This window comes from Lepidochelys olivacea (genome assembly GCF_965140295.1).
Source record: "Lepidochelys olivacea isolate rLepOli2 genome assembly, chromosome: 7".
In the NCBI taxonomy this organism is placed as follows: domain Eukaryota; kingdom Metazoa; phylum Chordata; order Testudines; family Cheloniidae; genus Lepidochelys; species Lepidochelys olivacea.
This window is the reverse complement of record NC_140417.1, coordinates 32,073,851-32,101,725: the sequence shown is the minus strand read 5'-3', so window position 1 is coordinate 32,101,725 and position 27,875 is coordinate 32,073,851. Positions and strand designations below refer to the sequence as shown.

At 45.4% G+C, this 27,875-nt stretch overlaps 1 protein-coding gene across 4 annotated transcripts in view; it reads left to right on the top strand.

Annotated features, from left to right (window-relative positions):
* Positions 1-309: 309 nt before the first annotated feature.
* The window catches only part of POLA2 (DNA polymerase alpha 2, accessory subunit), a 44,870-nt gene continuing 17,304 nt past the window's right edge, over positions 310-27,875 (top strand). For 2 of the 4 annotated variants that reach the window (XM_084633858.1, XM_084633857.1), the window contains exons 1-13: positions 341-504; positions 1,155-1,282; positions 2,272-2,357; positions 3,521-3,578; positions 4,236-4,342; positions 6,387-6,580; positions 8,459-8,547; positions 9,826-9,981; positions 10,622-10,684; positions 12,400-12,442; positions 13,997-14,121; positions 23,413-23,451; positions 24,004-24,077. In XM_084633858.1, the coding sequence (XP_084489984.1) occupies positions 420-504; positions 1,155-1,282; positions 2,272-2,357; positions 3,521-3,578; positions 4,236-4,342; positions 6,387-6,580; positions 8,459-8,547; positions 9,826-9,981; positions 10,622-10,684; positions 12,400-12,442; positions 13,997-14,121; positions 23,413-23,451; positions 24,004-24,077 (1,247 nt within the window). In that variant the 5' untranslated portion in view covers positions 341-419. The other 2 variants (XM_084633856.1, XM_084633855.1) reach the window with 2 other exon arrangements.

The window sequence follows — 27,875 nt, the reverse complement described above, 5'->3', positions numbered from 1 at the left end:
CCGAGCACCAACGGCAGCGCGAGGCCAGCCCCTCCCTCCGGGGAGCTCCGCGAGCCAGCCTCCCCCTGGCACTCGCCGCTCCCACCTTCCCCCGCGAGCCGAAAATGGGAAAACAGCCCCGCCCCTACTGGGCTCCAGCCACGCCTAGGGCTTCGCATAGGCTGCTCGGGTGTGTAGCCACGCCCCCCAGCCATGGTCCGCCGCAACCGACGCGGCATCTCCGAGGCAGCTACCCCGCCTTCTCCCGATGAGCAGCTCAGGGGTAGATAGCCACGCCCAGTCGGAATAGACCCCGCCCCCTTGGCTGCCGGAGGCTGAAGGCGGCAAGGTGACGGCGGCCGTAAAGTACTGAAGTGTCGTGAGGGTGGCGGGTTTTTCGCTTGCTTTCTGTCCCAGCAGCCGGCCGGCGGGGGTGGGCAATGGGGTCGGTCTGTGTCGAGGAGCTGCTGGAGGATCTCAGGGTCTTCGGGGTGGGCTACGAAGAGGAGGCGGTGCCCGACAAACGTGAGGCTGGAGGAGGAGGAGGAGGGGGGCACTGGGGGTGGGGGGTGCGGCGAGGTAGCAGGAGCCGGAATGGGGCTTGAGGGAGGAATTAGGGCGGAGGGGCTTCTGGGGCAGGTGCAGGGGGGTTGTGGGGGCTCAGGGAGCGGACCAGTGGGGCTGTGTCCTGCGGGTTGTGAGGAGGGGGTGGGTAACAGGGCTGTGGGGTGGTGGGAGTCAGGTGATGGGGTAAATTGAAAGTCTGGCGGGGAGGGGGCTTGCGGGCGGTCTGGAGGAGGGGTTTTGGGGGTATGAGGCAGAAAAGCGATGAGCGGCATAATTTGCTCTTTGGACGCTGCTTCCTTCTGCGCTTATGTCCCTTTTTGCTCCACTTCCTGTGTTTAACGTTGGGGAAACTAGTGTTTGGGACTAGCTGCTGTTTGTATCAAGGATGCCAGCTGATAAAGTGCTCTGCCCCAGAGCCTGTGAGGTGGGACGAAGTGCCCCTTTTGTTTGGTCTGAAAATGGCGAGAAACAACTGTGGTTTGACTGTAATCTATCCTCTGCAGTGCTAAACAACTGTAGTTGTGGTGTCTGCCTATTAAAGTAAGAGAGATGACATCTGTAAATTCATCAGTGATTCAACTCTGTATAAAATATCTGTCTTCTTACAGTGGTTGAACTATGCATGACGCACAGACTGGCACAGAGTGACTTGGCTAATGAATTAGTTGCCTTCACTACAACTAAAGATGATGCGTCTCGTCTCACTGTAGAGATTCTGAATGTCTTTGAACATGAAGTAAGAATGATGTTTAGTAAACAGCTAATAGAGGGTTGGGAGGAGGCATAGTTTGCTTTGTGTAGACTGGGGGGAAAGGTCATGTTTTGAAGAACGTATAGCTAGCACTAAATTCCTACACTCTGGTGTAGATGAGGCATGTATATACCAGCAGATCAACTTGAAACGTAGCTGGGCATTATGAGACCTGTGCCTGCAGGCACAGCTAACGTACAACTTGCCTTGTACATGGTGCAGTTTTAGAACGTGTTGTCTAGAAATACTTTCTTTAATATAATTTTATCATAATTAAAACAAATCTACCAAGAGTGAAACAAATTCAAACCAGCCCTTGCCCTAAATATAGGTATAATAGAGTATGGTGATTTGGCTTCTTGCTGCTTTGAAGATTATTTCCTGTATTATAGGAACACCTAGAGGTCCCAACTGAGAACCACAGTCCTATGATGATGTGGCCTATATATGCACAGTTAGCAAGTTCCCGCTCTGAAAAGCAAACAATCTAAACAGACAAAAATATTCAGAGAGTGGGAGAAAGGAAAGCTTAATATTTTGAGACACTCCGTCACTTTTAAAGCAGGAAAAGAAACTGCTTTCTAGGTTGATAAGATTGGGGGATCCAATATACAGGTCCCTATCTATGCAATATTTTTAGCAGACAGTAGACACTTTAGCACGTTCTAAAATCACAAATTGCTTTTGGGGAAAAAAAAATAAACTTATTTTTCAATAGAAGTCTGAGGGCTTAAGCTCATGGCTGAGAACTCCCAAATTCTAATCCAACTCTGATACTGTTTCTCTCTGTGGCCTAGGTTGATATTTCATCTCTCTGTGCCTCAGTTTCTCCATCTGTGAAATGGTGGTGAAGATTAATACCCCGGGTTGGATTAATTGGTTAACATCTCTAAAGATCTTTAGAGATGCGAAGTGCTATATAATCAAGTTATGTGTACAGCTTGAAGTAGTCTTGGACTTTCATTGTTCCTCAGGTACTCAACAAAAGAGTTACTAAAGCTCATCAGAAAAAGGACAACAGATACTCCGGAATCAAGGATATCAACACCATTCAGGGACTGTATCCTTCTCTATTTGTTTAATATCAGGACTTCTAAATAAAAAGGCAAAATAAGTCCTTTTTTAGCTGACTTTCTTGATTCAGCCTGTACTTTGGTATTGTTATATAGCATAGCTTACAAGGAATTAATTACATGTAATCTGTTACTCAAGAGAGGAAGGGTGGTTCATTCAGTGATTAGGGTGCTAGCCTGGAACTCTGGAGACCGGTTCAATTACCTGCTATGCTGCAGACTTTCTTTGTGACCATAGGCAAGTCACTTAGTTTCTGTGAGCCTCATTTCCCTATCTGGAAATTGAGGACAATAGCACTGCCCTACCTTGCAGGTGTATGTTGCATTAAAGATTGTGAGAGTCTCCGATGCTATGATGATAGGAATCATATAAATACCTAAGATAGTCAACTTTCTCTAGTAAAGATTTTTAATATTAATGTTCTCCTAGCATTAGGTGAAAGATAAGTAACAACTTACTCTGCAACACCAGAAGAAACTGCTAAAGAGTCAGTGCTTGTACTGGGCTCCTCTGTGCTTGACGCTGTACAAAATTTAGGAAGATACCCCAAAGAGCCTACAGTGTAATTTAAGATAACTGATATAGTTCTGCTGGGACAAAAACTATGTAGACAAGATCAGCTGGCAGTCTCCTGTGGTTATGGCAGAATTAGATTTTGAAGAGGCTTCTCCATGCATAAAAGAGCAGGATGGGAGAAAGCTGTTAACTTTAGGGTTGGAAAATTCATTCCTTTAGTGTAATGTTTCTGGTCAATATCTTAAATTGCTCCCAGAACTGCAAACTTTTCAGATACCTTAGGCATCCTAGGATACTTCCTATCCATCAATGGAATGGAATCCATCAAGAATGATTTTTTAGTGCTTGGCAAAAATCTTGTGATCTCTGTTTTACAAGAAGGGCAATAGCCCTCTAAAGATAGTTTTACCTCTATAATATCTTTGTTTGTTTTTAAGCACTTTAATTGAAATTTATGGACCAGATTCTCCATTGCACTAGTGTAAATGGATGCACGTGTGTAGGGCAACATGCTTCCAAGACAGAACCATAGGATTTTGCAAACGACTGAGTAAAGATGCAGGGCAACAAATGGTCAAACCCTATATTTCAGTAGACGCTACTCTGTTCTCTTCCGTGACTAATATTTGTTAGCATTGACGTAGAGGAGGAAGAGGAGAACCTCTTAGATGCCTACACAACACCGTCAAAGGTAAGTATATAGTGTTCTGTACGTTTCTGTTCCAAACAGAGCTACCCAGCTCCATTCTCCTCTGAGATGTTGGAAGCTGGGTGGAATTTTAAGGGTTTGGGGCATATGTGAAAGTGTTACTGTTTGTTTGCTATTTCATCTGTCTTAATGCAAGCAAAGATTTACTTTCTTATCTGGGGTGAGCACAATTTTCTTTCTTTGGATGTGTGATTTAAATATTGTTTCCCTTTCATCAGGGTAAGGGAGGGAAGATAGATCTTGTGGCTGGGCTGGACAGTTTTCATGATTGTTGCAGGGTTATTTTTAAGGAATAAAGCCCCAGTCCAGCAATGACTTCTGCGTACCGCTTTGAATTTGGTATGGGTGCAGGGGTCCATCTGTGCAAATGTTATTGCAGGATCGGGGCCTGTGTCACTTTAAAAGTCATAGGCCTAATTCTTTGTTGCCCTACTAATCTGTTTTGGCAGCATTTTACACCCATTTTACATGGTATTGATCTAAATGACTACACAAGGTGCATTGCAGTGGAGAATAAGGCCCTCTCATGCGTCTCCTGAGGAGTAGTAGCTGAGAGAAAATGGCATATGTGTAAAACCCTCAATTGAATTTCAAAATAGTCTGGGAAAGACTGACGCATCTGTTCTTCCTGTATTGTAGGGCTCTCAGAAACGGAACATAACGACACCAGAAAATCCACGGTCTAAAAGGACTTTATCCACCCGTAGCCCCCACCTGCTTTTCTCTCCAAACAGCTTCTCACCAAGGTATGGTATTATTGGTCTCCCACTTGAGTTGGCTCTTTTAGCAGCTCCCTGACTCCTCCTCACACTATCTTTGAATGTGGTTTAAATTGTGGCTGAATTTTGAAGCTAAAGCCTCAAGACATTTGAAACTAGAAACTGAATTTCCTCTTGTATAAGCAGGGGAATACCAAGCAGGAGTAGGGAAGTGGTATTACCTCTGTGTGTGGCATTAGTGAGACCATTATTGGATCATAACATCCAGTTCTGGTGTTCACATTCAAAAAAGATTTTGAAAAATTGGGAAGAGTTTAAAAAAAAGAGCCACAATAATTATTTACTGTCTAGAAAACATACCTTAAAGTGAGAAACTTAAGTTCAATCTTTTTATTTTACGCAAAACTCTTGGTCACAGTCCTCAAGTATGTACATGGGGAAGAGATTTTTGGATAGTAGGCAGCTCTTTAATTTAGCAGAATGAGATCCACTTACTGAAAACTGAAGCTAGACAAATTCAGGCTAGAAACAGGTGCAAATTTGCAACAATGAGTGTAATTAATTGTTGCAACAATTTAGCTGTGGATGTGGTGGATTCTCCATCCCTTGAAATTCTCAAATCAAAACTAGATATTTTTTCTAACAAATATGCTGTAGCTCAAGCAGAATTTATGGGTTTGATGCAAAAATTATTGGATGAGGTTCTCTGGCTTGTACTACACAGGAGGTCAGACTAGATGATCATAATGGTCCCTTCAGGCCTTAAAATCTATGAATCTTTCCTGTCTTCACAACCCTATTGGTGATGGACACAGATTATTAATAACTATGCGGTAGTACTTAGAGGCTGCACCTAAGGTTGGGGACCCTATTGTGATAGGCACTCTACAAACATAGTGAGAGAATCCCTGCCCCAGAGAGCTACTTAGACATGACAGATGAAGGGTGAGAGAGAGAGAAACGGGCAAAGTGACTTGCCCAAGCTCACAAAGGCGGTCAGTGGCAGAATTTGGGGGTAAAACCCAGGTCTCCTGAGTCCTGGTTTGGTGCCCTAATCCACACTGCCTTCCCAGTCTCATGGTGTATGCTAATCTGATGACATGGAGGCAAAGCTAGAGTAAGTCAGGGAGCAGATCTGTCTGTCTGTTTTAACCACGTATATGGTCCCTATCACTAGTATGAAATCACCTCACAACTCCCCTGTGAGGTGAGGCAGTGCTATTATCCCCTATTTAATGATGGGGAGCTTAGGCTAAGTGACTTTTTTTTTCTCTCTCTCTCTCAAGGTCACACAGGGACTCTGTGGTGGGGCAGGAATTAAATCCATGTCTTCCCAAGTCCTAAACTGGTTCCCTACCCACTGGACAATCCTTCTTCTGAAATGACTGACCACTGTGGGACGCTATCTGATCAGAGATGTCTCTGCTTTCCCCTCCCAAAGACAGCCAACAGAGTAGAGACAAAGATCTACCACTACTGGGTTTGGGTGGGCAGAAACTACTGACAGGTTAGACTACTGCTATCTAAGAGACACCCAGAGTATAGCAGGAAAGACTTCAACAAGCTGCTGGCCCAGGACAGTTTCTGGGAATCCTGATACTTGCACATGCCTATGGATAGTAGGAAAAGCACAGGTGAAAAGAGAAACTTGCTACCAGTGCCTCAACCACTTAGCAATTGAAGAGCCCGCTGAGTTATGGTTTGTTTGTGTTGAAGCTTTTTTCTTTGTAAGCGTTAGTGACAATAATCCCATCATCTGGTTAAATTCCAATTTGGGTACCTATATTCTTGCCTGCTTAAAACTCCCCCTGCAGTTTCATGTGGATACAAGATTATTCTTGTTCTAAACCATTGTATTGTATTGTTATGCTGTGTTAAACAGCTGCCACATCCCACCCAAAAGGTGGCTAAATTTCTGTGGCAGAAGAAGTCGTCTCTATATCTAAGCCATTAGATATCTGAATAAACCCATGTTACAGAAGGCTTGGTCTAACTTGTACTAGATTTGTTGCTTTTAAAGTCAAATGAGATCAAGTCACTTTTCACAATTCCTTTTCTTCCCTCCATGCAGTGCTACTCCCTCTCAGAAGTATGGCTCCCGGAGCAACCGAGGTGAGGTGGTAACCTCATTTGGCTCTGTGCAGGGCACATCCTGGAGTGGAAAAGGAGGCCACAGATCAAGTGTGAAGCTCTTTGGTCCACCAGAACAGTCGCTAACCAAGAGTTACAAATTCATGTTCCAAAAGTTTCATGACATCCGGGAAGGTACCTTAAAGATTTTTTGTATGTAAGAACCCCTAAAGACTTATGGTACCTTACGCTTCGGCTCTTAACATCTTTACTAACTAGAGAAGCCAGAAGCTTCTTCCCAATGAAAACTCTGTTCTGGTGAACATTGTGAAGGCTGCTGTGAGCACATCAGGCCTGTGTCCTAGTCCCTCCACTGGCTCCCAGTTAGCTTCCGATGCCAGTCTGAGCAAAGCAATTAATGGGTCAACCCCCAGTGAGATCAAATAGCAAATTTTGCTCTATGAACCGCCATGACAGCTGCCCTCCTCTGGGACAATACAGACTACAAAGCACAAGATGAAGAATGTGAGAACTGGGGCAGTGCATTTTTGGATAAGGAGATCCAGCTATGGAGCAAACTTCTCGAGGGGATCAGGCGAGTCTGGGCCCTGACTACATTTAGAAAATGCTGCAAAACCCTTTCCGCCATAAGAATAGCATGCAAAAAACTGACACCCCTTTGTACCCAAACCCCAACCAACAGACCACCAAAAAAAAAAACACCCCCCACACACAAATGAGACCTTGAAAAGGGAGCAGTGCCATGAAGTCTGCTATAAACTTCACTTTTGCGTTTAATTTTTGTGTGGAAGGAGCTCTGATACTACCGTGATTGACTGACTGAAAATCAGGTCTTGTATTTGGAGGTGCTGGCCATCTACAGCTTCCACTGAATTCAGGATGTGGGAACTCAGCATCACTGAAAATCAAGCCAATAATTTAGTGAGACACAAGAGATTTGGTTTGCCCCTATAAATAGGAATTCCAAAACTGGTTCAGGGCAGCATTTTGTTTAGGACACAAGATATTGAACAGTGCTAGGTGCTTCTGTGGAAGCTGCAAGAAACTTGAGGTGGTCAGTTATGGAATAACCTGCCCATAGGGCAGGTTGGAAGTTGGCTCAAGCTTTGAAGCAAGTGGGTTTATTTTCCTTCTTCTCTCCCCCGCCCCCACTCTGCCCCAACCCTCTTTAATGGAACTGTGGATAGTCATATAAATGCTGAATCCTACTAAATTCTTGTAGCTGTATTTCCACAGACTGACTAACTGTAGCTCACGAAAGCTTATGCTCAAATAAATTTGTTTGTCTCTAAGGTGCCACAAGTACTCCTTTTCTTTTTGCGGATACAGACTAACATGGCTGCTACTCTGAAACCTATTTATTTTATGTGTGTTTTAAATTTGCTGCCTTCCAATTTCATTGACTGCCTCTTTGCTTTTGTTATGAGAGAGGGTAATTAGGAGCCCCCCGATTAACATTTTCTGTACTGTTCAACATGTTCATATGGAATGATCCAGGTACTTCATACTATTCAAAGATGGCATTTGACCTCCAGTTAAAGTAGGCAATTAAGTTTGCCTTTCCTGATCTCAAGAAATCACTATCCATGAGTCCAGCTGTTCCCTTGCTGGTTAGGCAGAGTACTTTCTTCTGCTTTAGAGTACTATCAGACATTGGTGACTACTGGGGTATATGGAGATAGGGGAGTTATGGAATTTTGTTAAGGCAGTAGGATAAGGTGCGATCCTCGGACTTTGGAGACCTGGGTGCAATTCCCTGCTCCACCATGGACTTCCTGTGTGATCTTAGATAAATCGTTTAGTCTCTCTGTGCCTCGGTTCCCCATCTATAAAATGGGGATAACAGCACTTCCCTACCTTACATGGGGTAATGTGAGTATGAATATGTTAAAAATTTGTGAGACACTTGGGTTCCCTCGTGGTGGTGGGGGGCAGATAAGTACCTTGGATCCTGAAAGAGAAACTCTATTTTAAATTGGCTCCTGACTTCATGTTCTGTCTGCTTGTTTCTGCAGAAACCTTAAATGTTCTTACACTGTTTTATGATTTTAGTACTGTCCTGGAAGATAGAAGAACTCGGGGATGCACTGAAGAAACATTACAAGATAGAGGAGTTCACTTCTGTGTTAGTCCCTGCACAGGTAAGCACTGCATCTCAGGAGCTTTTTCAAAAGTGGGTGTGTTTGCAAGTCTCTTCTGTTGTTGTTTCTTTGTCTGTCACTACATTGCATTGGCAGTGATTTTTCCATTAAATATTGCAGGATATATAGAAGTTGCACCTTTGAGACTGTTGGTCAATAGCATGTTGTGTAGTTACTCTCTCCTTCCTTATTCTCAAGGAAACTTATAAGAATAGAAGTCTTGCCAGACTGGATCAGATCGGGGTCTGCGTAGCCCGATATCCTGTCTCTGACAGTGGCCAATACCAGATGCTTTAGAGGAAGGTATAAGAAACATCAAAGAAGACAACAATGGAATTACTCCTATTGGGGACCTTCCACGTGCCTGTTATTTATGCACTGGCATATGCCTTTAGGCAGGAGGGCTTAAATTCCTTCTAAACTTCCTGTCTTATGTAACAATGGATGTTAGTTATCCATATAAATTAGGCTTAAGTAGACTCCATCTTTTACATACAAGGAGAACCAATAGCCAGAAAGTCAGCAGTATGTTGGAACCGTCTGAGGGGACAGAGCCAGAAGACCAGCTGGAGCATGTGAGGATGTCTGTAGGATGTGGAGAGCAGCATAGCAGACTTGCACAACCTGAACAGTCCAAAAGAGTTCCAGCTGAGAGGACAGATGGTCTAGTGTTTAGGGCACTGGCCTGAGACTTAGAGACCTGGGTTCAATTCCCTGCTTGCCCAACAGACTCCCTGTATGACCTTGGGAAGTCACTTAATCTTTGCATGCCTTAGTTCCCCATCTGTACAGTGGAATAATAGTGATTTGTATACCATACCAGGGTGTAATGAGGATAAATGCCTTAAATATTGTGAGCTTCTCAGATGCTACAGTATTGAGATACATGTAAGTACTTTAGATACAACTGTGACCATGCATCAATTTGCTTGGTTTGCACTGCCGCCTCCTTAAGCCAAATTGGCCCAGCAAAAACGGGCCTGATTTGCAAACTACGGTAAAAATTTGTGTCTGCAATGAGTTGCATCCACAACTGATTCATTGAGAGAGAACTTTATTTCTCTTCCCCAGAAGTCCATTGTTAGGATAGTTTATTGCAGGTCAAAAATTGGGCCTGAAAATTAGGGCTGAGGGGTCTCTTCCTTGTCCTGGGATTCAGCTTAGTTTTTAAGGCACTGGAAATTTGTGGAGCTTCTGAGACTGCTGTCTTGCATGGGAGATGAATTTGTGCAGTAAGGTCCCTTTGGCTAAGATCATTCTACGCTTTTTGTTCTGTAGGAACCGGTCACTGTGCTGGGACAGATTGCCTGTGACAGCAATGGAAAACTGAATGCCAAGTCAGTCATTCTAGAAGGGGATCGAGAACACTCTTCAGGAGGGCAAGTTCCTGTGGATTTATCAGAACTGAAAGAATACTCCCTCTTTCCAGGACAGGTGAGGTGTTGGACAGGGCATATTGCTGGGGGCAGAAGGGGCTAGCAAATCTGTCCATTACTTTGAGATGCAGGAATTATATAAGAGAGTTTTCAAGGTTTGAGTCTTGATTTCTAGAATGCTGGGTGCGGATGGTTTGAATTGTCAAAGGAGCCTAATGAGTTTCCGTGGAATCTGGATAACTTTGAAAATTATTTAGTCTCTGTGACTCAGTTTATCCATCTTTAAAATGGGGATGATGCTTACTTTGTTTTGTAAAGCACTTTGAGATCTGAATATGAAAAAATAATAGCCAAGGTCTTATTATTACTACTTGGGGGATAGGCAGAAATATATTACCTTCTAATAAAACCATTTTGGCATAATAGATACAACACTGGATTGGGGACTTGGATACTATGCCTGGCTCTGCCACTGGCCTATCAGGTGACCTTAGGCAAGTCATGACCCCTCTCAGTGCCTCAGTTTTCCCTCTGTAAAATGGGGCTAATGATATTGATCTCTTTTGTAAAATGCTTTGCAATCTACTGAAGAAAATACTAAATAAAAGCTAGGTATTACTGATAGCCTAGCCCTTTCCTGAGTCTGAACAAGCAGTCACCCTGGTGTCATGGATTTCTTCTATTTAACTGTTTTCCAGGTTGTGGTGATGGAGAGTATTAACAGTACGGGTGGAAAACTGGTTGCATCTAAGCTGTACGAGGTGAGTAAATCCAACTAAGCACAAATCCTTTTCTACTCTTCCCATGTCTTTGTGCTGTCAATGAAACATCAGGAGCAGGTCTAGAACTTTTTCCCAGAAACTGGCTTCTCTGTTCTTACAAACATAGGCGCCGACTCCATGGATGCTCCAAGGCTAGAGCACCACAGGAAAAAAAAAAAGGGTAGGTTCTTAGCACCCACCGGCAGCCCCCCATCAACGCCTCCTGCTCCCCCCCAGCGCCTCCCACCTGCCACGATCAGCTGTTCCGCAATGTGCAGGAGGTGCTATGGGGGGAGAGGAGAGGAACGAGAGCTGGATGTGCTCAGGGGAAGGGGTGAAGTGGGGGTGGGGCCTGGGACAGAGCCAGGGGGAGCACCCCCGGGCAGATTAGAAACTTGGTGCATATGCTTACAAGCGATTTTTATAGTTGGATGATCAAACAATTTAATTGTGAAATAATTCTGAATGATTAAATAATTAACCCTTCTGGAAAAGGAGTTAGTCTTGTCTATCTAAGTAACTTGTACTGCGTTCAAGTTAATCTTACCATTTGTGAGGCACATCTGTTAAAACATGGGTCTAAACTGTCAAAAGTAGGTAATGACTTTGGGGCCTCTATTTTTGAGTCCCCAACATGATACGTTTAAAGAAGCCTGGCTTTCAAAAGGTGCTTAGCACCCACTTCCTGAAAACTGGGCCCCTTTATTGTGCCTTAGGTTGGATCCCCCCACATTGTGAGGGACTTTTGAAAAATTTAGGCCAAGATTTGTTTTTCAGTGTACATCTTTTGTGTCAGGTTTGTTGCATCTGTGTATCGCTAGGTGTTAGATATGGTGACACCCTAGAACATCAGAAAATACAACACTTACTAATGTGGCATCCAGAAATCAAACTGCTAGAAAGATTATCCACAACTCACTAGGAGTCCCATCACCTTTGATAGTGCTTGAGTAAATAGGTCTTGCAAAGTCAATAAAACAGGGCTCTTTTAAACTAAAGAGCGCAGAAGGGAATACTTTCTGTTCAGTTTCAATGCTGATTCTAATAGGCCAATGATATTCCCCAAGCTCCACATTCTGATTCCCAAACACCTCCTGTAGTGCTGATGTTCCTTGAAATCTACATACCAAAAAACAGCAATCTAACTTTACTTCCTTAGCAAGCATCCATCCACCTGTTTGTGCACATGCAGCAGGGGTGGTTAGACTTTATCTTTATTCCATGACTTAGACATCTTGCAAAGACCTCTTAAGTAAATGCATCTCACTAAGTATCACAGGGTTTGTCTGAGGCTATCTAAGTGCTCCTTTGGGGATGTATAGTTTTTGGATGGCTGCTGCAGCAATGTGATATCTATCAGTAATGCATGAGGCTAACCCCCCCCCCCCATTTTTTAATCTCACTAAGCCCCTGTGGGTAGTAGATTTATAGAGCTTAATGCACATCACAGGTGGTTGAGGTCACTTGCCCTATGGTCTTGTGTTTCACGGTACCACAGAGGCATGTGATAATCACCCAAGAATGTATTTGTCCCTATTAGTTAATCAAATCAAACTTTCTCCTCACTCCTGCAGGGATGGAATAAATGTCTTTTATGTAGAGCCTATGGACCAAATCCTGCTGTGGGTTTATATTGGTGTTGCTGAGAATAGAATTTGGCCATGTGCAATTATTCCCTTTGCTTGCAATGATTTTCAAGTATCCTTTCTCTTCAGGGGGTGCCTCTTCCTTTCTACCAATCTACAGAGCAAGTTGAAGGTGAGTTCAATTATTTTTAAAGATTTCTCCCTCCCCCACCATCCCCCCCAGCTTAGAAAATCAAGGTTAGCTTTGCATACTGGTTCTTTAGAGAATTAGACAGATACACACTCAATAGCACAAACTGCAGCTAGTGCAGTTTCTCAGATCTGGTACACGTTAAACTTTAAAAGCATCATTACATACTCTTTACTGGGCATAGCTTCCTATTTTTTTTAATAGGTCCATTGTGGGATTGTTCTTGGATCCAATCCCAGTGATCTGTTAAAATAATCTCCTGTGTTCTGACTCTGCACTGAGAATGTCATGAAAAATTTAATTAATTTCAGGGGCTGGCTTAAACCCAACCAAAGGCCTTTAGTTAGAATTTTTTAAGATGCGCCCAGATATATATATAGATATTTCAGCAGCTTTCCATCTGTTGGAAGGGCAATTGGGGAGGGAATCAGAGGAAAAATGATCAGATCATAACATGCTAAGGAGTCACTCTTGACCTCTCCAGTATTTCTGTATCAGAGTCTCAACCTGCCTTGAACCACGCCCCACTTTAGCACTGCCCAGTTTAGCACTTGGAGGCTCCCCCCAACTACAAAAATACCCCCCACCCTTAAGCACACTAAGTCACAACAGCACCCACTCAAATTTGGCCCAGTCTCTCCTCTCTCAGATGGAGGCGCGGCCGAGCCAAACCTGAGAGGTGATGCCACATCTCCCCTCCTGCGCACCAGAAGGCAACACCACCCACTTAAATTTGGCCCATTCCCCCACCCCCTGGTCATGACAGAGGGGTGGACAGGCCACACCCAAGTGGTGCTGTGACCTGGAACTTGCCAGCCCCTCACTTCTACCATAACCACTGAACCATAAGAAGGCTCATTGGGCCCCCTCAAAGTCTGATGTACCCCCTTCATTGAGAACCTCTGGCTTGTACTGATATCTTTATTGCACAATAAATCATCTGGCTAAACTTGGGGGTGAGTTAAACAGGGCAGTATGAATCACTCATGATGCTGAATTGTCTCTCTTCCTTCTACTTCTCATCCTCCCCATGCAAATACTTAACACAAGCAATGTCTTGGATTTTATCCTCCTTCCCTCAATCAGTGATGTGGCACAACATGATTGCCTTGATAGCATCCCTTGTAAGACCATCTGACGCATAAGAAGAGAAGTGTTTTTTTTCGTGTTTGTTTTTTGGTCTAAAATCATCCAGAATCACTGTGAATAGAACCCTAAACAGAAATATTTTAAGTGGCAGGGTGGGGAGATGCTCTTTTATATTGCACACCCCAGCCAGAAAAATTGAACAGCTAAGAAATAGCACTGGGCTTGTGTGTGTGTATCAGATCTTAAACATCACATCACAGTGCCTCTCTTTCCATTTGATGGATGCTTCTGTGTGCAACATCTGAGAGCAAGATCTTAGAGAGAGCAAACAGCGCCAAGCAAAGGTAAATGGAAATCCCCCACGTGTATGATGGCAGGATAGAGGATGCCCTATGGGCAAAGGGGGAGCTTAGAAACTTGTGTTAAAACTGTTGTAATACATTTTAGATTTGGAGCTGCAAATGGTCTTGTTTGCTTGTGGGCCCTACACAACTTCCGACAGCATCACCTATGACCCTATGTTGGATCTGATTGATATTATCAACAAAGACAAGCCAGATGTCTGCATCCTGGTAAGAGAGAAGATTTATTCCTCTTGGGTTATTCAGGAGAAGAGTTGCATGTTTGGATTCGGATCCTGCAATGAGTTCTATGCAGATGGACACCTGCCCAGCATGGAGCCCATTGACTTCAATGGGGTTCCATGCAGGGGCCTTCCCACATGGAGTTCCTGGCAGAACAAGGGCTGCGGTCCCAACTAGGCGTCTCCTGAGAAATGGCTTTTGCTCTAGTAATTATTCTGAAATATTTCTTCTGTTTATGTAGGGCCTGTTCTCCTCTACCTCCAACCGTTACACTTACTACATCTGGTCATCAATTACATTCTGATCTCTCAAAAACTTAAGCATATTTTATTATTATTTGTATTACTATAGCACCTAGGCGCTCTAGTCATGGACCAAGGCCCCCAACTGCACTAAGTGCTGTACAAACAGAACAAAAAGATGGTCCCTGCACTAAGGAGCTTAAACTGCAAGTATAAGACCACACGCAACAGATGGATACAGACAGACAGGGGAGTACAAGGAAACAATGAGACAATATTGGCCAGCGTACTAGGCTGTGATCTCAGCACGCCAGCAGCCTAACTATTGTCACTTTTTTTTTTTTATAGGCATCACAGAACAGAGATCTTGAGGAGGGTTTTGAAGGAGGATAATGAGGTAGTTTTGTAGATGTTTTGCGGGAGTTCCTCTCAGTGTGAGGGGCAGGATGAGATAAAGCACGAAGGTGCTTAGCTCTAGGCATGTGAGTAGTGCCAGTGAAATCAAGGGAATTGTTCATATGCTTTAAGTTAAGCGTGTGCATAACTTTTTTTGCAGGATTGGGGCTTTAGAATGTAAGCATTGCAGAGCAGTGTCTGTGTCTTCCTGTATGTTTGTACAGTTCTTAGCACAATGAGGTCCTGATTCCAGTTGTGGCCTTGGTCCATAATAATAGGATTCTAAAGCACAAATCCTCTGAGAATCATTGCAGCTGTTTGACTGCATAGCAACACAACATAACTGTTAAGGACTAGAAAAGAGGAAGATTCCCATATTTAATTAAAATTGCAGGTGGGGAATTGAAGGAGGCAGAATGGAATTACTCAAAGCTGGAGTTTGGCCAGGACACTGGGGTTAATGCTCTTATGAAAAGTGCCATGGGATATTTAATGAACATGGGCTTTCAGGACCTTGGTTTTATTTCCCTTTTTTGTGCCGTTGCTTTGTAACTAAATGCTATAACATGTAGCTGAAAACTGTTTCCATTCAAAAATACTAGGCTTAAAAAATGATGTGAAAATTCAGCTGTGATCAATTAGGCTACAATCCAAAAGCAAGATGACCATTCTTGGTCAAAGCTTATTGCTGCAAGTCCTCTTACAAGGCCCATAATATATGAATGCTTTTTTATCTCCATGTGAAGTTTTGAATTCCCTGATGCAAATGCCTACCTTGCTGTAATGTGCACATCTTCTTGGTTGACAGGAATAGCCCTAGAGTGAGTGCCACCTAGAGTTAGTACATGCCTTTCTGTGTGCCCAATCCATAAAGGATGTGAATCTGTCTCTAACTGAGCTGTAATATGTTGGCATCCTCTCTGGATTGGGCATGGAGGCAGAGACACTGATTAATGGTTTACATACTTCCTTGGGGCAGAGGAAGCTCATTCCAAAGTGTGTGAGGTCTATAACAGTTCAGATTCTAGGACCTCTCAAGCTGATCTGTCCAGAGACTCTGTTTCTGCCACTGTCTTGTTCTGTGGCCTTGGGAAAGTCTGAGTGTCTCAGGCTTCTCCATCTGAGAGAGAAATACACTCACTCCTGTAAGTTACTGAGTTAAGTGCACAGTAGTATTAAGAGGAAGCTTTTGTATTGTAGTATATCCTAGAGCCCCAACTGAGTTTGAGGCCTTCTTGTCCAAGGTGTTGCACAGATACAGTGAGACAGTCCCTGCTCCGAATAGGCAAGACAAATAAAGGGAGGTGAAACAGGCAGAGAGAGGGGAAGTGACTTGCCCATGTTCACACAGTAGCAGAGCTGGGAATAGAACTTGGGTCTCCTGACTGCTAGGCCAGTGCTCTATCCATTAGCCCATGTTGCCTCTTCTTTGATTTTCTTTAAATTGAATTCTAAACAAGACTAGCTGTGAACCGAAGAGCTTTTAGATTATGTACCACACAAGGGATAGGGTTTATCGGATAGCCCACTAGAGGTCCTAGTGTGACTTCAAAACCAACCTGTGTTTGCCCAGAAGAGGCTGGTTGCAGTAACATTTTTATGTTAGGTAATCTCATTTTATATATATTTTTTTAAAAAATGCATAATGAATTTAAACCAAAAATGAAGCCCAGTTTCTGTATGTAACTACGTAAAGTTACCCATAGCCTCACAATCTCTGTGAGAGTGTACAGCAAATACAGGCAGTTATTAAATTCCCTTGGGAGTCAGTGATTTACCCTTCTATTCAGAAAAGGTGAAAGGCACCTTGAAAAAAACAGTTACTCATCTTCTTGTAACTGTTCTTCGAGATGTGTTGTTCATGTCCATTCCAATCAGTTTGTGTGTGCACACACGTGCACGGTGGCCGGAAGATTTTTCCCCTAGCAGCAACTGTAGGGTCAGCCTGGGTGTCCCCTGGAGTCGTGTCTTCATGGCACCCAATATAGAGCTGTGCTGACCCTTCCCCCCCACCCACCCCATGTTCCTTCTTGCCAGCTACTCCGACAGAGAGGTAGGAGGGTGGGTATTGGAATGGACAAGAACAACACATCTCGACAAACAACAGTTACGAGAAGGTGAGGAACCATTTTTTCTTCTTCGAGTGCTTGTTCATGTCAATTCCAATCAGGTGACTCCCAAGCCCGAGTTCAGGAGGTGGGGTCAGAGTCATCCACTGATTGGAGCACCGCTCTACCAAAGACCGTGTCATCTCAGGCCTGCTGCGTAATCACATAACAGTTGGTGAAAGGGTGGATGGAGGACCATGTCGCTGCTCTGCAGATTTCCTGAGTAGGGAACTGTGCCAGGAACATTGTTGATGAAGCCTGCACCCTGGTGGAGTGCGCAGCGATCGGGGGTGCAGGAACTCCCGCCAGATTGTAGCACTCACAGATACAGGAAGTGATCCACAACTAAATGCATTGTGATGGCATGGGTAGGCCTTCCATTCTGTCTGCCACCGCCATGAATAACTGGACTGATTTTTCTGAACGACTTTGTTCTCTCGATGTAAAAGGCTAGTGCTCTGCGGACATCTAGTGAGCGGAGTCTGCTCCCTGCCGCTGGAATGTGGCTTAGGGTAGAACACCAGGACAAAGATGTCCTGGTTAATGTGAAACTGCGACACAACTTTCAGGAGGAAAGCAGGGTGAGGCCTGAGCTGCACCTTGTCCTTATAGAACACAGTATAAGGGGACTCTGAGGCTAGGGCCTTGAGTTCAGACACCCTCCTAGCCGAAGTTATTGCCACCAGGAACGCCATCTTGTAAGAGAGGTAGAGCAGGGAGCACATCACCAAGGGCTCAAAAGGTGGTCCCATGAGTCTAGAAAGGACCAGGTTGAGGTCCCAGATCAGGACAGGCTGACGGACGTTAGGGTATAGCCAGTCAAGCCCTTTTAAGAACTGGCTGACTATCGGGTTAGCAAACACAGAGCGGCCCTCCTCACCTGGGTGAAAGGCCGAGATGGCAGCCAAGTGCACTCTTATTGGCAGTAACGAAAGCCCCTGCTGCTTCAGATGGAGGAGGTAGTCCAGAATAAGCAGCACTGATGCTAGTGTTGGGGATGAATAGCGCTGCACCGACCAGGTTAAAAATCTCTTCCACTTGGCAAGGTATTTGGCTCTCGTAGAGGGTTTTCTGCTGCCAAGAAAGACCTGTCTAACCTGGCCTGAACAGGAAAGCGTAATCTGGTTCAACCATGGAGCTTCTATGCCGTGAGGTGAAGCAACTCGAGGTTCAGATGTTGAAGACAACCATGATCTTGTTTCAGAAGGTCCAGAAAGAGCAGCAGGGTAGGAGAGATATGTACCAGTGCTGACGGGGCCAGGCTGGTGCTATTAATATGACCTGAGCTTGTTCTCTCCAGATCTTGAGGAGTCCCTTGTGAACTAATGGTATGGGTGGAAAGGCATATAGGAGATAACCTCCCCAATGGAGGAGAAATGTGTCCACGCTGGAGCCCTAGCTGTGATTTTTTTGGAAGGAGTAGAATTGCTGGCACTTCCCGATGTATCGCGTGGCGAATAGGTCTATCTGGGAAAGCCCCACCTCTGGAAGATTGAAATCATGACGTCCGGATGAAGGGGCCACTTGTGGCCCTGAAACGACCTGCTGAGGTGGTCCGCCAGCTCATTCTGTACCCCAGGGAGGTACAACGCTTGCAGGTGTATTGAATGTTCTACACAGAAGTCCCACAGCATGAGGGCTTTCTGGCACCGGGGAGAGGAGCATTCACCCCCCTGTTTGTTGATATAAAACATTGCCGTGGTGTTGCCTCTCATGACTAATACTTAACGGGACAATGTGTATGCCCGGAAGGTCTGGAACACCAGGCGCACTGCTTTCCGTTCTCTGGCGTTGATGTGAAGAGCCAGATCTGCCTGATATCAGAGACCCTGAGTCCTGCGGTCTCCCAGATGTGCTCCCTAGCCTAAGTCTGATGCGTCCATCACTAGCAACAGAGACGGCTGCAGACTGGCGAAGGGGATCCCTGAGCATACTTCCTGAGGGTTGAGCCACTATAGGAGGGAGTCAAGGACCAGGCGAGGCAGGGTCATGATCCTGTCCAAGCTGTCCCTGGCCAGGCGGTACACTATCGCAAGCCATGAAGAGGTTGAAGCCTGAGTCTGGCATGCTGCACCATGTAGGTACAGGCAGCCATGTGTCCGAGAAGCTTCAGGCAGTTCCTTGCTGTGGTGGTGGGAAACTGAGCCTCGAATCATATCGGTCAGGGCCTGAAACCTCGCTTGCAGCAGGCATGTCCTGGCCTGGGTCGAGTCCAATGTTGCCTCTATAAATTCTATTCTCTGGATGGAGGACAGTCAATTTCGCTTCCTTTAGAAGGAGACCCAGGTTGTCAAAGGTGGCTCTGATGAATCTGACCTGAGCTTCTACTTGGGTCTTGGAGCAGCTCTTGATCAGCCAGTTGTCGAGTTAAGGAAACACCTGTACCGAAACGCAGCGACTGCCATGCACTTGATGAAAACATGAGGTGCTGCTGATGAGCCAAACGGGAGGACTGTAAATTGGTAGTGGGTGTTGTTCACCACAAACCTGGGGTACTTCCTGTGGAGCTGGATGATCGATATGAAAGTATGCGTCCTTCAGGTCGAGGGCAACATACCAATCTTCTGGATCCAATGAGGGAATGATGGAGGCCAGAGAGACCATGCGGAACTTGAGTTTCTTCACAAACTTGTTGAGTTCTCGTAGGTCCAGGATGGGCCTGAGGCCACCTTTTGGCTTTCGGTATAGGAAATACCGGGAATAAAAGCCTTCGCCCCCTGTGCTCCTGAGGAACCTCCTCCACTGTCCCTAAAGACAGGAGTGACTGCATCTCCTGGATAAGGAGCTGCTCATGAGAAGGGTCCCTGAAGAGAGTTGGAAGGGTGGGAGGGCACAGAATTGGATGGAGTATCCCCTCTCTACCATGCAGAGCACCCACCAGTCTGAGGTGACACAGAACCATGCACGGTAGAAAGGGGATAGTCGGGACGAGAAAGTAAGGCAGGGTGGATCCATTGTCAGGTGTGGTACACCGTCCTCGACTGTGCCTTCAATGGGCCGGCTTGGTGCCTGAAGATGGGTTGGGTTGTCCTGAGCCCTAGCCAGAGGGTTGGCATGGTCTTCTCCTGCCATTCTGATTCCTCCTTCTGGATCCATCTTTGTGGGTTCTGCTGACTGAACCGCTGCTGGGGCTGCAGACAGAAGTGTCTCTGCTGTGTTGAAGTTTAGAGGCCCAGGGACCTGAAGGTGGCTCTAGAATCTTTAAGGCTCCAGTCAGGGCGCTGGGTCGGGGGCCGCACCACACAGCATGGCCCTGTTCTGGTGCTCTTGCTGGGGTGAAGGGTTGGGGGCCACACCACGGCCCTGCTCCAGCTCCTCCATCCTCCAATAGCCCCCTCCAATGGGAGCTGCAGGGATGGTGCCTGCAGATGGGGCAGCGTGCAGAGCCGCCTGGCCATGCCTCCATGTAGGAACCAGAGAAGGGACATGCCACTGTTTCCGCGAGATGCTTGAGGTAAGCACCACTTGGAGCCTGCACCCCTGAGCCTCTCCCCATGCCCCAACCGCATGCGCCAGCCCTGATCCCCCTCCTGCTCTCCAAACCCCTCGATCCCAGCCCAGAGCACCCTCCTACAGCCCAAACACCTCATTCCCAGCCCCACCCTGGACCCCACACTCCCAACCAGAGCCCTCACCCCCCTCCGCACCCCAACCCCAATTTTGTGAGCATTCATGGCCTGCCATACAATTTTTGTTCCCTGATGTGGCCCTCAGGCCAAAAAGTTTGCCCACCCCTGCGCTAGGGCCTCATCTTGGGGGGAGAAGGAGAGCACCAGGAGAGGTGGTTGCTCCCTACTGTCCCCACCTGAGGGATCTCTTGACCCCGTGGAAACTGCAGTAGGTTGGCCTGGTCATGGTGCTGTGAAAGGCACAGGTGTCAGGCCCCATGCTGGTGCCGGCACCTGGTGCAACATGTGCCAGGGTTCCTGTAGCGTCAGTGCCGAGGGTGTGCCATAGCCGCAATCGGGGCCACTGATGCCTCCGTTGCTAAAGATAACAGTGTTAATGACCGAGACACTGGCTCCGGTGCCAATCATGGCAGAACGAATGTTGCAGATACCACTGATGCTGCACCCAAGTGGGACCCCTGGCTCTGACCCTGGGCTTGATGGAAAGCCCACAGAGTCCAACAGCGCCACTGTGGTTGATTTTGTCATTGAGGGATCCACTGTGTTGGTCAGGACTGCCTATGATGCTGTGAGGAGGATCTTCTGCTCCCGCTATAGTTGGAGCGGTATGAGTCCAACTCTGAGTAGGAGGACCAGGGTGGTGCTACTCCTCTCGAGGTAGAGTGTCGAGAAGCAAGGGACCGACTGTGCTCACAGGATGGGGATGCTGGAGTAGAAGGGTGCCGAGGTGATGGGGATCAGCGTGCCATCATCGCTGGCTTTCTCTTAGGCTGCACGGGGTGCCAGGATGGAACCTGCGGTGCCGAGACACTCTCCTGTCTTGGCAGAGAGAACAGCGCTGTGAGCCTCAATAGGTCCTGCGCTGCCTCGAAAGCCTCTGGGGTATACAAGAGCTGTAGATGCTCCAATGGGTGTGGTGAGCGAGATGGGCCCGGACTCAACTGCCTCACCTGGGCAGAAGTCAGCATGGCCCCACTCTGAGTCCCCGAGCCGTGGCCCGACTGAGGTGCCGCTGGTGGCTGGTCCCTGGGTCTTGCTGAGGGAGATTGGCCTCTCTCTGACCTCGTTTTCTTCTGCGCTGGTGATTGGGACCGGTGCCGAAGGCTGGAATGTCCCCAAGAGACTCCATGACCATGCTGAGCTTCCTTGCCAGCATCTTTCTTTGACGCCGGATCCTTCAAAGATGGCGCCGGATCACTTCTCCCCGAAGCCGATGTGCTGGAAGCAGGATCACCAGCACCTAGGTCCAACTGAGGTCGGAGAGCTGCCTCCATAAGGAAAATTTTGAGACGCTGCTCCCTCTCCTTAATGGTTCTTGGTTGGAATTCCCAACAGATCTTGCAGTGGTCTTTCTGATGACCCTCAGCCAGGCACCCTAAGCAGGAGTTTTGGGGGTCCCTTTTTGGCATGCGCTTCACACAAATCTGGCAAGTCTTAAAGCCTGGGAATCACAGCATGCCCCGATAACAAATGCAGGGGGAAAACATAGGGGACCATCCGTAACTGAAACTTATGAAGACTAGCTCACGAAACCTTATGCTCAAATAAATTTGTTAGTCTCTAAGGTGCCACAAGTCCTCCTGTTCTTTTTATTAAACTATAGTAACTACTGGAAACTAACTATGTACAGCATATAAAGCACTGATAATCCACTTGCCAAAGCACGAGAAGAGCAAGGGGAAGTTCCAGCTACCGTCACTGGCTGTAAGAAGGAACTGAGGGGGTGTAGAGTAGGCAGGGCTCTATATTGGGCGCCATAAAGGCGCAACTCCAGGGGTCACACAGGCCAATCCTACAGTTGCTGCTAGGGGAAAATCTTCCGGCTAGTGTGCACGCACACACCTGATGGGAACATGAACAAGCACTCGAAGAAGAACAAGGCGATCCGCGGCCTAAGCTGATTTTTATCTGGACACCATGGGCTATTAGGACTCTATAGAACCTTCTGTCTCAGGAGTGGGGAAACACGTGTTCAGATTGACATGGGTTTTTGGTCTTGTTAGTAAAGATTACGGGATAGTACCAATGGACTTGACTTGAACTTTTCAGACAGAGCAAACAAATAAAAAAATACCTTCAGACAATTTATTAGATGGGGTCACTTTTTTTAAGAGACGAACCCTCCTCCTTTAGATTAGAAGCCATACACTAACTGTCTGTAGTTAAGAAGAAAACTTCCCCATAGTTGTCTTGAAAGGGGCTCCTCTTTCTAAAGCAGCTGGTAATGGCCAATAGACTGAGTAAATGGACCATTCGTATCCAATGTTGCAAAACCATTGTTCAGCGATCACAAAGCACTTTCCTAGTATATGATCAATCACACAGCTTCCCTTGCTCTGATAACACTTTTAATCTGTAGCTTCTTGAGTGCTTTACAAAGGAGACAAGTAACATAATCCCCATTTTATAGATGGAGAAACTGAGGCACAGAGAGAGGAAAGTGACTTGCCTAACATCACTCAGAGGCCAGTAGCAGAGCTGGGACTAGAACCCAGGTATCCAGGGTTCCAGTTAGATGTTAGCCCCTGGGTGGGGAAACTGAGGCACAGAGGACAAAGTGACGTAGTTTTTCTATGCCCATTTCTGCACAGTAGACCTGACTCCCAGTCCACTGCTATCATCAACTAAGTTATGCTCTCTCCTTAACTCAGGAATCCTGGCTCTCCTTCCTCCGTTGTTGTTCATTTGACCACACACCTTCCCTGAGCCAGGAGATGGAACCCAAGAGTCTTGGCTCCCAGTCTCTAGAAAACTTTCTTGCCAGCTGCGTCTTGTATATTACCTATGTTTAATGCAGCCTTGGTCACAATTCAGGGCTGGAGCACAAGTCAGTGAGCAGGCAGGATGCAAGGGATAGATTTTTCTCTCTTTGAATTTCTTTCTTGACTTCTTGTTTTCTTCTAGTTTGGTCCTTTTCTCGATGCTAAACACGAGCAAGTTGAGGTAAGTTGCTCCCCAAGGGAGTTGAGGATCCACATGCATTTCCTCTCTGCGGTCTAGTAAATACCATGAGCTAACATCTTTGGGGCTGCTATGGAGCAGGTCCTTGGAAGGCTCTCCTACCCCTCGTTGCATGTCCCTTCAGAGTGATGGCACATCAAAGGCAATGCCGGTACAACAGTAATGGAGGGATATTCCTTGAGTTTGGCCAAGAATTTAGATGAGTTTTGTCCGAAGTATTTACTGCCCATTAGAATCTTTGAATTGCCAGGCAACCCAAATATCCATGGCTTCTTTATGTGGATGAATCCCAGCCTCTCTAGGAGGCTATCACCATGTTACCAAATGAAACCAGGATTTATTAACTTTATGGGCAGCCTTTTAAAGGATGACCTTCAACTTTGGTTGGCATCTCCCCGTTGTTCCTTGAGGGAGTGGGGAGGCTACCAGAGTCTTTCCCAGTCTGTTTGGCTGAACTCTGCTCTTGGCATGGTCTATGTGACTTTCCTCAGAGAAAACTTGTAACAAATCAAGTTGTTCTTTCTTTGTCTGTAGAATGGTCAACTTATTGGATCATTTGAGGATCTCTTTAAACATTGTCTGAAGATGATAATTGAAGGGACAAGAAGGTAAGTATTAAATAGCCTTTGTGCTCTTTTGTCAGGTTCCATCCAAGGATTTGAAAGCATTGGGAAACGTGACTGAATTAAAAAATTTTCTATCCCTTGTGCGAGCTGTATCTCAGGGAGGTGCTGAGAGATATGTTCATCCACATTCGCAGATGAGTGTGTGACAATACTGGGACTAGAACACATGAAACCCGATTCCCTCTCCCTTCCTTAGGTTACTAGAAAATGGTTCGTTTCACAATACAGAGCCTAAACCAGTCTGATTCTCTAGTCTGCCTTTGAGAGGAAGAATGGCCTTGTAGTTAGGGCATTAGACTGGGATTGTGGAGATAAGGGGGTCAATTTTATTGTCTGCCAGAGACTTGCTGTGTGATCTCGAGCAAGTCACTGTGGCCTGTTCCACTCTAAAAAGTTAGGTCAACTTATCTACGTCACTCAGGGCTGTGAAAAATGCACAGCCTTGAGCAGCATAGTTAAGCCAACTTGACCTCTAGTGTTAACAGCGCTAAGTCGATGGAAGAATTCTTCTGTCAACCTAGTTGGTGCCTCTCGGGGAGGTGGATTACCTAAAACGATGGGATGACGCTTCCTGTCAGCGTAGGTAGTGTCAGCGTTGCAGTGGTGTACCTGTGCTGCTATAGAGTTTCAAGTGTAGACAAGCCCTCAGTCTCTCTGTTCCTCAATTCCTCATGTGAAATAAGTGTAACTATCCTTCCTTTCTCGTGTTCATTTAGATTTATCACTTTGATGCAGGTAGGTCCTACTACAGTCAGCCAGGTTATGCCCCGTTGTACAAATGTACAGTAAAATTTTCAAAAACTCCTAAGTGACTTAAGAGCCTAAGTGCCATTGATTTTTTTATTTTTTTTTAAATGTGACTTAGGTTTCTAAGTCACTAAGTGCTTTTGAAAATTTCACCATTAGTTAAGATAAACTCTTTAGGGCAGAGACTCTCTCCCTGTGAGTATAACTTCACTGCAGAATTAGCTGAGGTTTTTACCTGGGTGTTGCCCCAATGCCCTCCAATCCACACATGTAGACACCTCACCTGAGCTGAGTGGTGCTTCCAGCTCAGGCTAGCTGGCTTGACTGGTGTGGGGTAAGTTAGAGCCCAGGTTCCACTCGGGGCTGGTAACCCATCCACTGTGCACTGAGGAAGTAGTGCTGATAGTCTTCCAGTGCCTTCCCGCAATTCCCCCCATTTTCCCAGAAGAACATACGAGTTTTCCCCCAAGTCACTGGGAAAGAATCCATAGAGCAGCTCACCTGACTGCAGCACAAAGGATGACAAGATACTCCCCTAGAAATCCAGTGAGCCACATGGGAGAAAGCAACACGGGTGAGAAGAGAATAACTCAGGTATGGCTTGCAATGTGGCTGCTCAGACCTGGGTGCCAATCACCTGAGCAAACTCTGCCGTGAAGACCTACTTTGTGATTGTGCAACATCCAACATCGGGGGGGTGGGGTTCATCTTGGGGCTTCTAGTTTCTACTGTGATACAGATAATTTTAATAATAGTCCCTTTACTGCTCGTGTGTGACTGTTCCCATCTGCTGTATGTCTGTCTGTCTGTCTCTCTCTCTCGTAAGTCTGAGTAGCCTATCACTTGGAACATTTAAAACTAGACTACAAAACTGATAAATGGACAAACATCCCTGCATTGCCAGGGAGGTGAACTAGATCTGTATTTCTTAACTGGTGGGTTGCAACTGCTGGGGCAGGGTCACGAGGCATTGAACATTTTATTACAATCCAAAGCCAAGAGAAGAAACTTTTCAGAATAACTTCAGGGCATTCAAAACCTTTAAAGCTTGTGAGGTTAAATGTAGTCGTAGTAGTAGTAGTTTATCATTTAAACAATTTTTACTTTTGTGAACCAGAAGAGGTTGAGAAATACTGAATAAAATGACATGATAGTTTTCTTTATGTGCTTACAATTAGTCTTCCAAAGGGAAGTGGAAGACTATTCATAACTCTTGCCTGATGTCATACCTGAGTTTTCCTTTCCTAAAGTTTATCCTATTTTCCCCCCACCCCAAAAACAGTTCTTCCCCATTCCTTAAAGCTGCCAACAGTCAGATAGCTGCAGACCACAAGTACAAAGATTAAAACCCAGAAATAGTGTTGGTGGAAGTGTAACGTATGGGTGGAGTTTCTGACACTCTTCCAAACAGACAGGGCTGTGAACACAGCATGTCAGCTATGTGCCTAAAGGAAGGGCAGGTACTAATGAGAAAAGGGAGCCTTTTTATTTCAGGAAGAGTAGAAAGCCAAAAATAGATGGGGTTTCTGTGTAGCCAGCAGCAAACATCCTTGATTACTCTGGGAGAGCATAGAAGTTACACATGGCAGAGGTGCTGGAGAGGGACTATCTTGATTGACTTGCTGGCTCATGTAGATTTTGGGATTAAGGCCATGTCTTGGTTTTAGCTACCTATGGGTATAACCTAGTATATAAATCCCAAGTGTTACACAAGCAAACCTCTTGTCTACACTTACAGCTCTGCAGCAACTGCGCTACTGTAGAGCTTAGTGAAGACTAGGGCTGTCAAGCGATTAAAAAAATTAATTGTGATTAATGGCACTGTTAAATAATAATAGAATACCATTTATTTAAATATTTTTGGATGTTTTCTACATTTTCAAATATATTGATTTCAATTACAACACAGAATAGAAAGTGTACAGTGCTCACTTTATCTTTATTTTTATTACAAATAGTTGCACTGTAAAAAACAAAAGAAATTGTATATTTCAATTCACCTAATACAAGTACTGTAGTGCAATATATTTATCATGAAAGTTGAACTTACAAATGTAGAATTATGTACAAAAAATAACTGCATTCAAAAATAAAACAATGTAAAACTTTAGAGCCTACAAGTCCACCCAGTCTTACTTCAGCTAATTGCTCAGACAAACAAGTTAGGTTACATTTGCAGGAGATAATGCTGCCCGCTTTTGTTTACAATGTCACCTGAAAGTGAGAACAGGCATTCGAGTGGCACTGTTGTAACCGGCGTTGCAAGATATTTATGTGCCAGATGCGCTAAAGTTTCATATGTCCCTTCATGCTTCAGTCACCATTCCAGAGGATATGCGTGCATGCTGATAACAGGTTCTGCTTGATAACCATCCAAAGTAGAGCGGACCGACGCATGTTCATTTTCATCATCTGAGTCAGATGCCCCCAGCAGAAGGTTGATTTTCATTTTGATGGTTCAGGTTCTGTAGTTTCTGCATTGGAGTGTTGCTCTTTTAAGACTTCTAAAACCATGCTCCACACCTCATCCCTCTCAGATTTTGGAAGACACTTCAGATTCTTAAACCTTGAGTTGAGTGCTGTAGCTATTTTTAGAAATCTCACATTGGTACCTTCTTTGCGTTTTGTCAAATCTGCTGTGAAAGTGTTCTTAAAACAAACGTGCTGGGTCATCACCCGAGACTGCTGTAACACGAAATATATGGTAGAATGAGGGTAAAACAGAACAGGAGACATACAATTGTCCACCAAGGAGTTCAGCCACAAATTTCATTAACGTACCGTTTTTTTAACGAGCATCATCAGCATGGAAGCATATCCTCCAGAATGGTGGTTGAATCATGAAGGGGTATATGAATGTTGAGCATATCTGGCACGTAAATACCTTGCAACGCCAGCTACAAAAGTGCCATGCAAACCCTTGTTCTCACTTTCAGGTGACATTGTAAATAAGCAGGCAGCAGTATCTCCCATAAATTAAAACAAACTGGTTTGTTTTCATCAATTGGCTGAACAAGAAGTAGAACCAAGTGG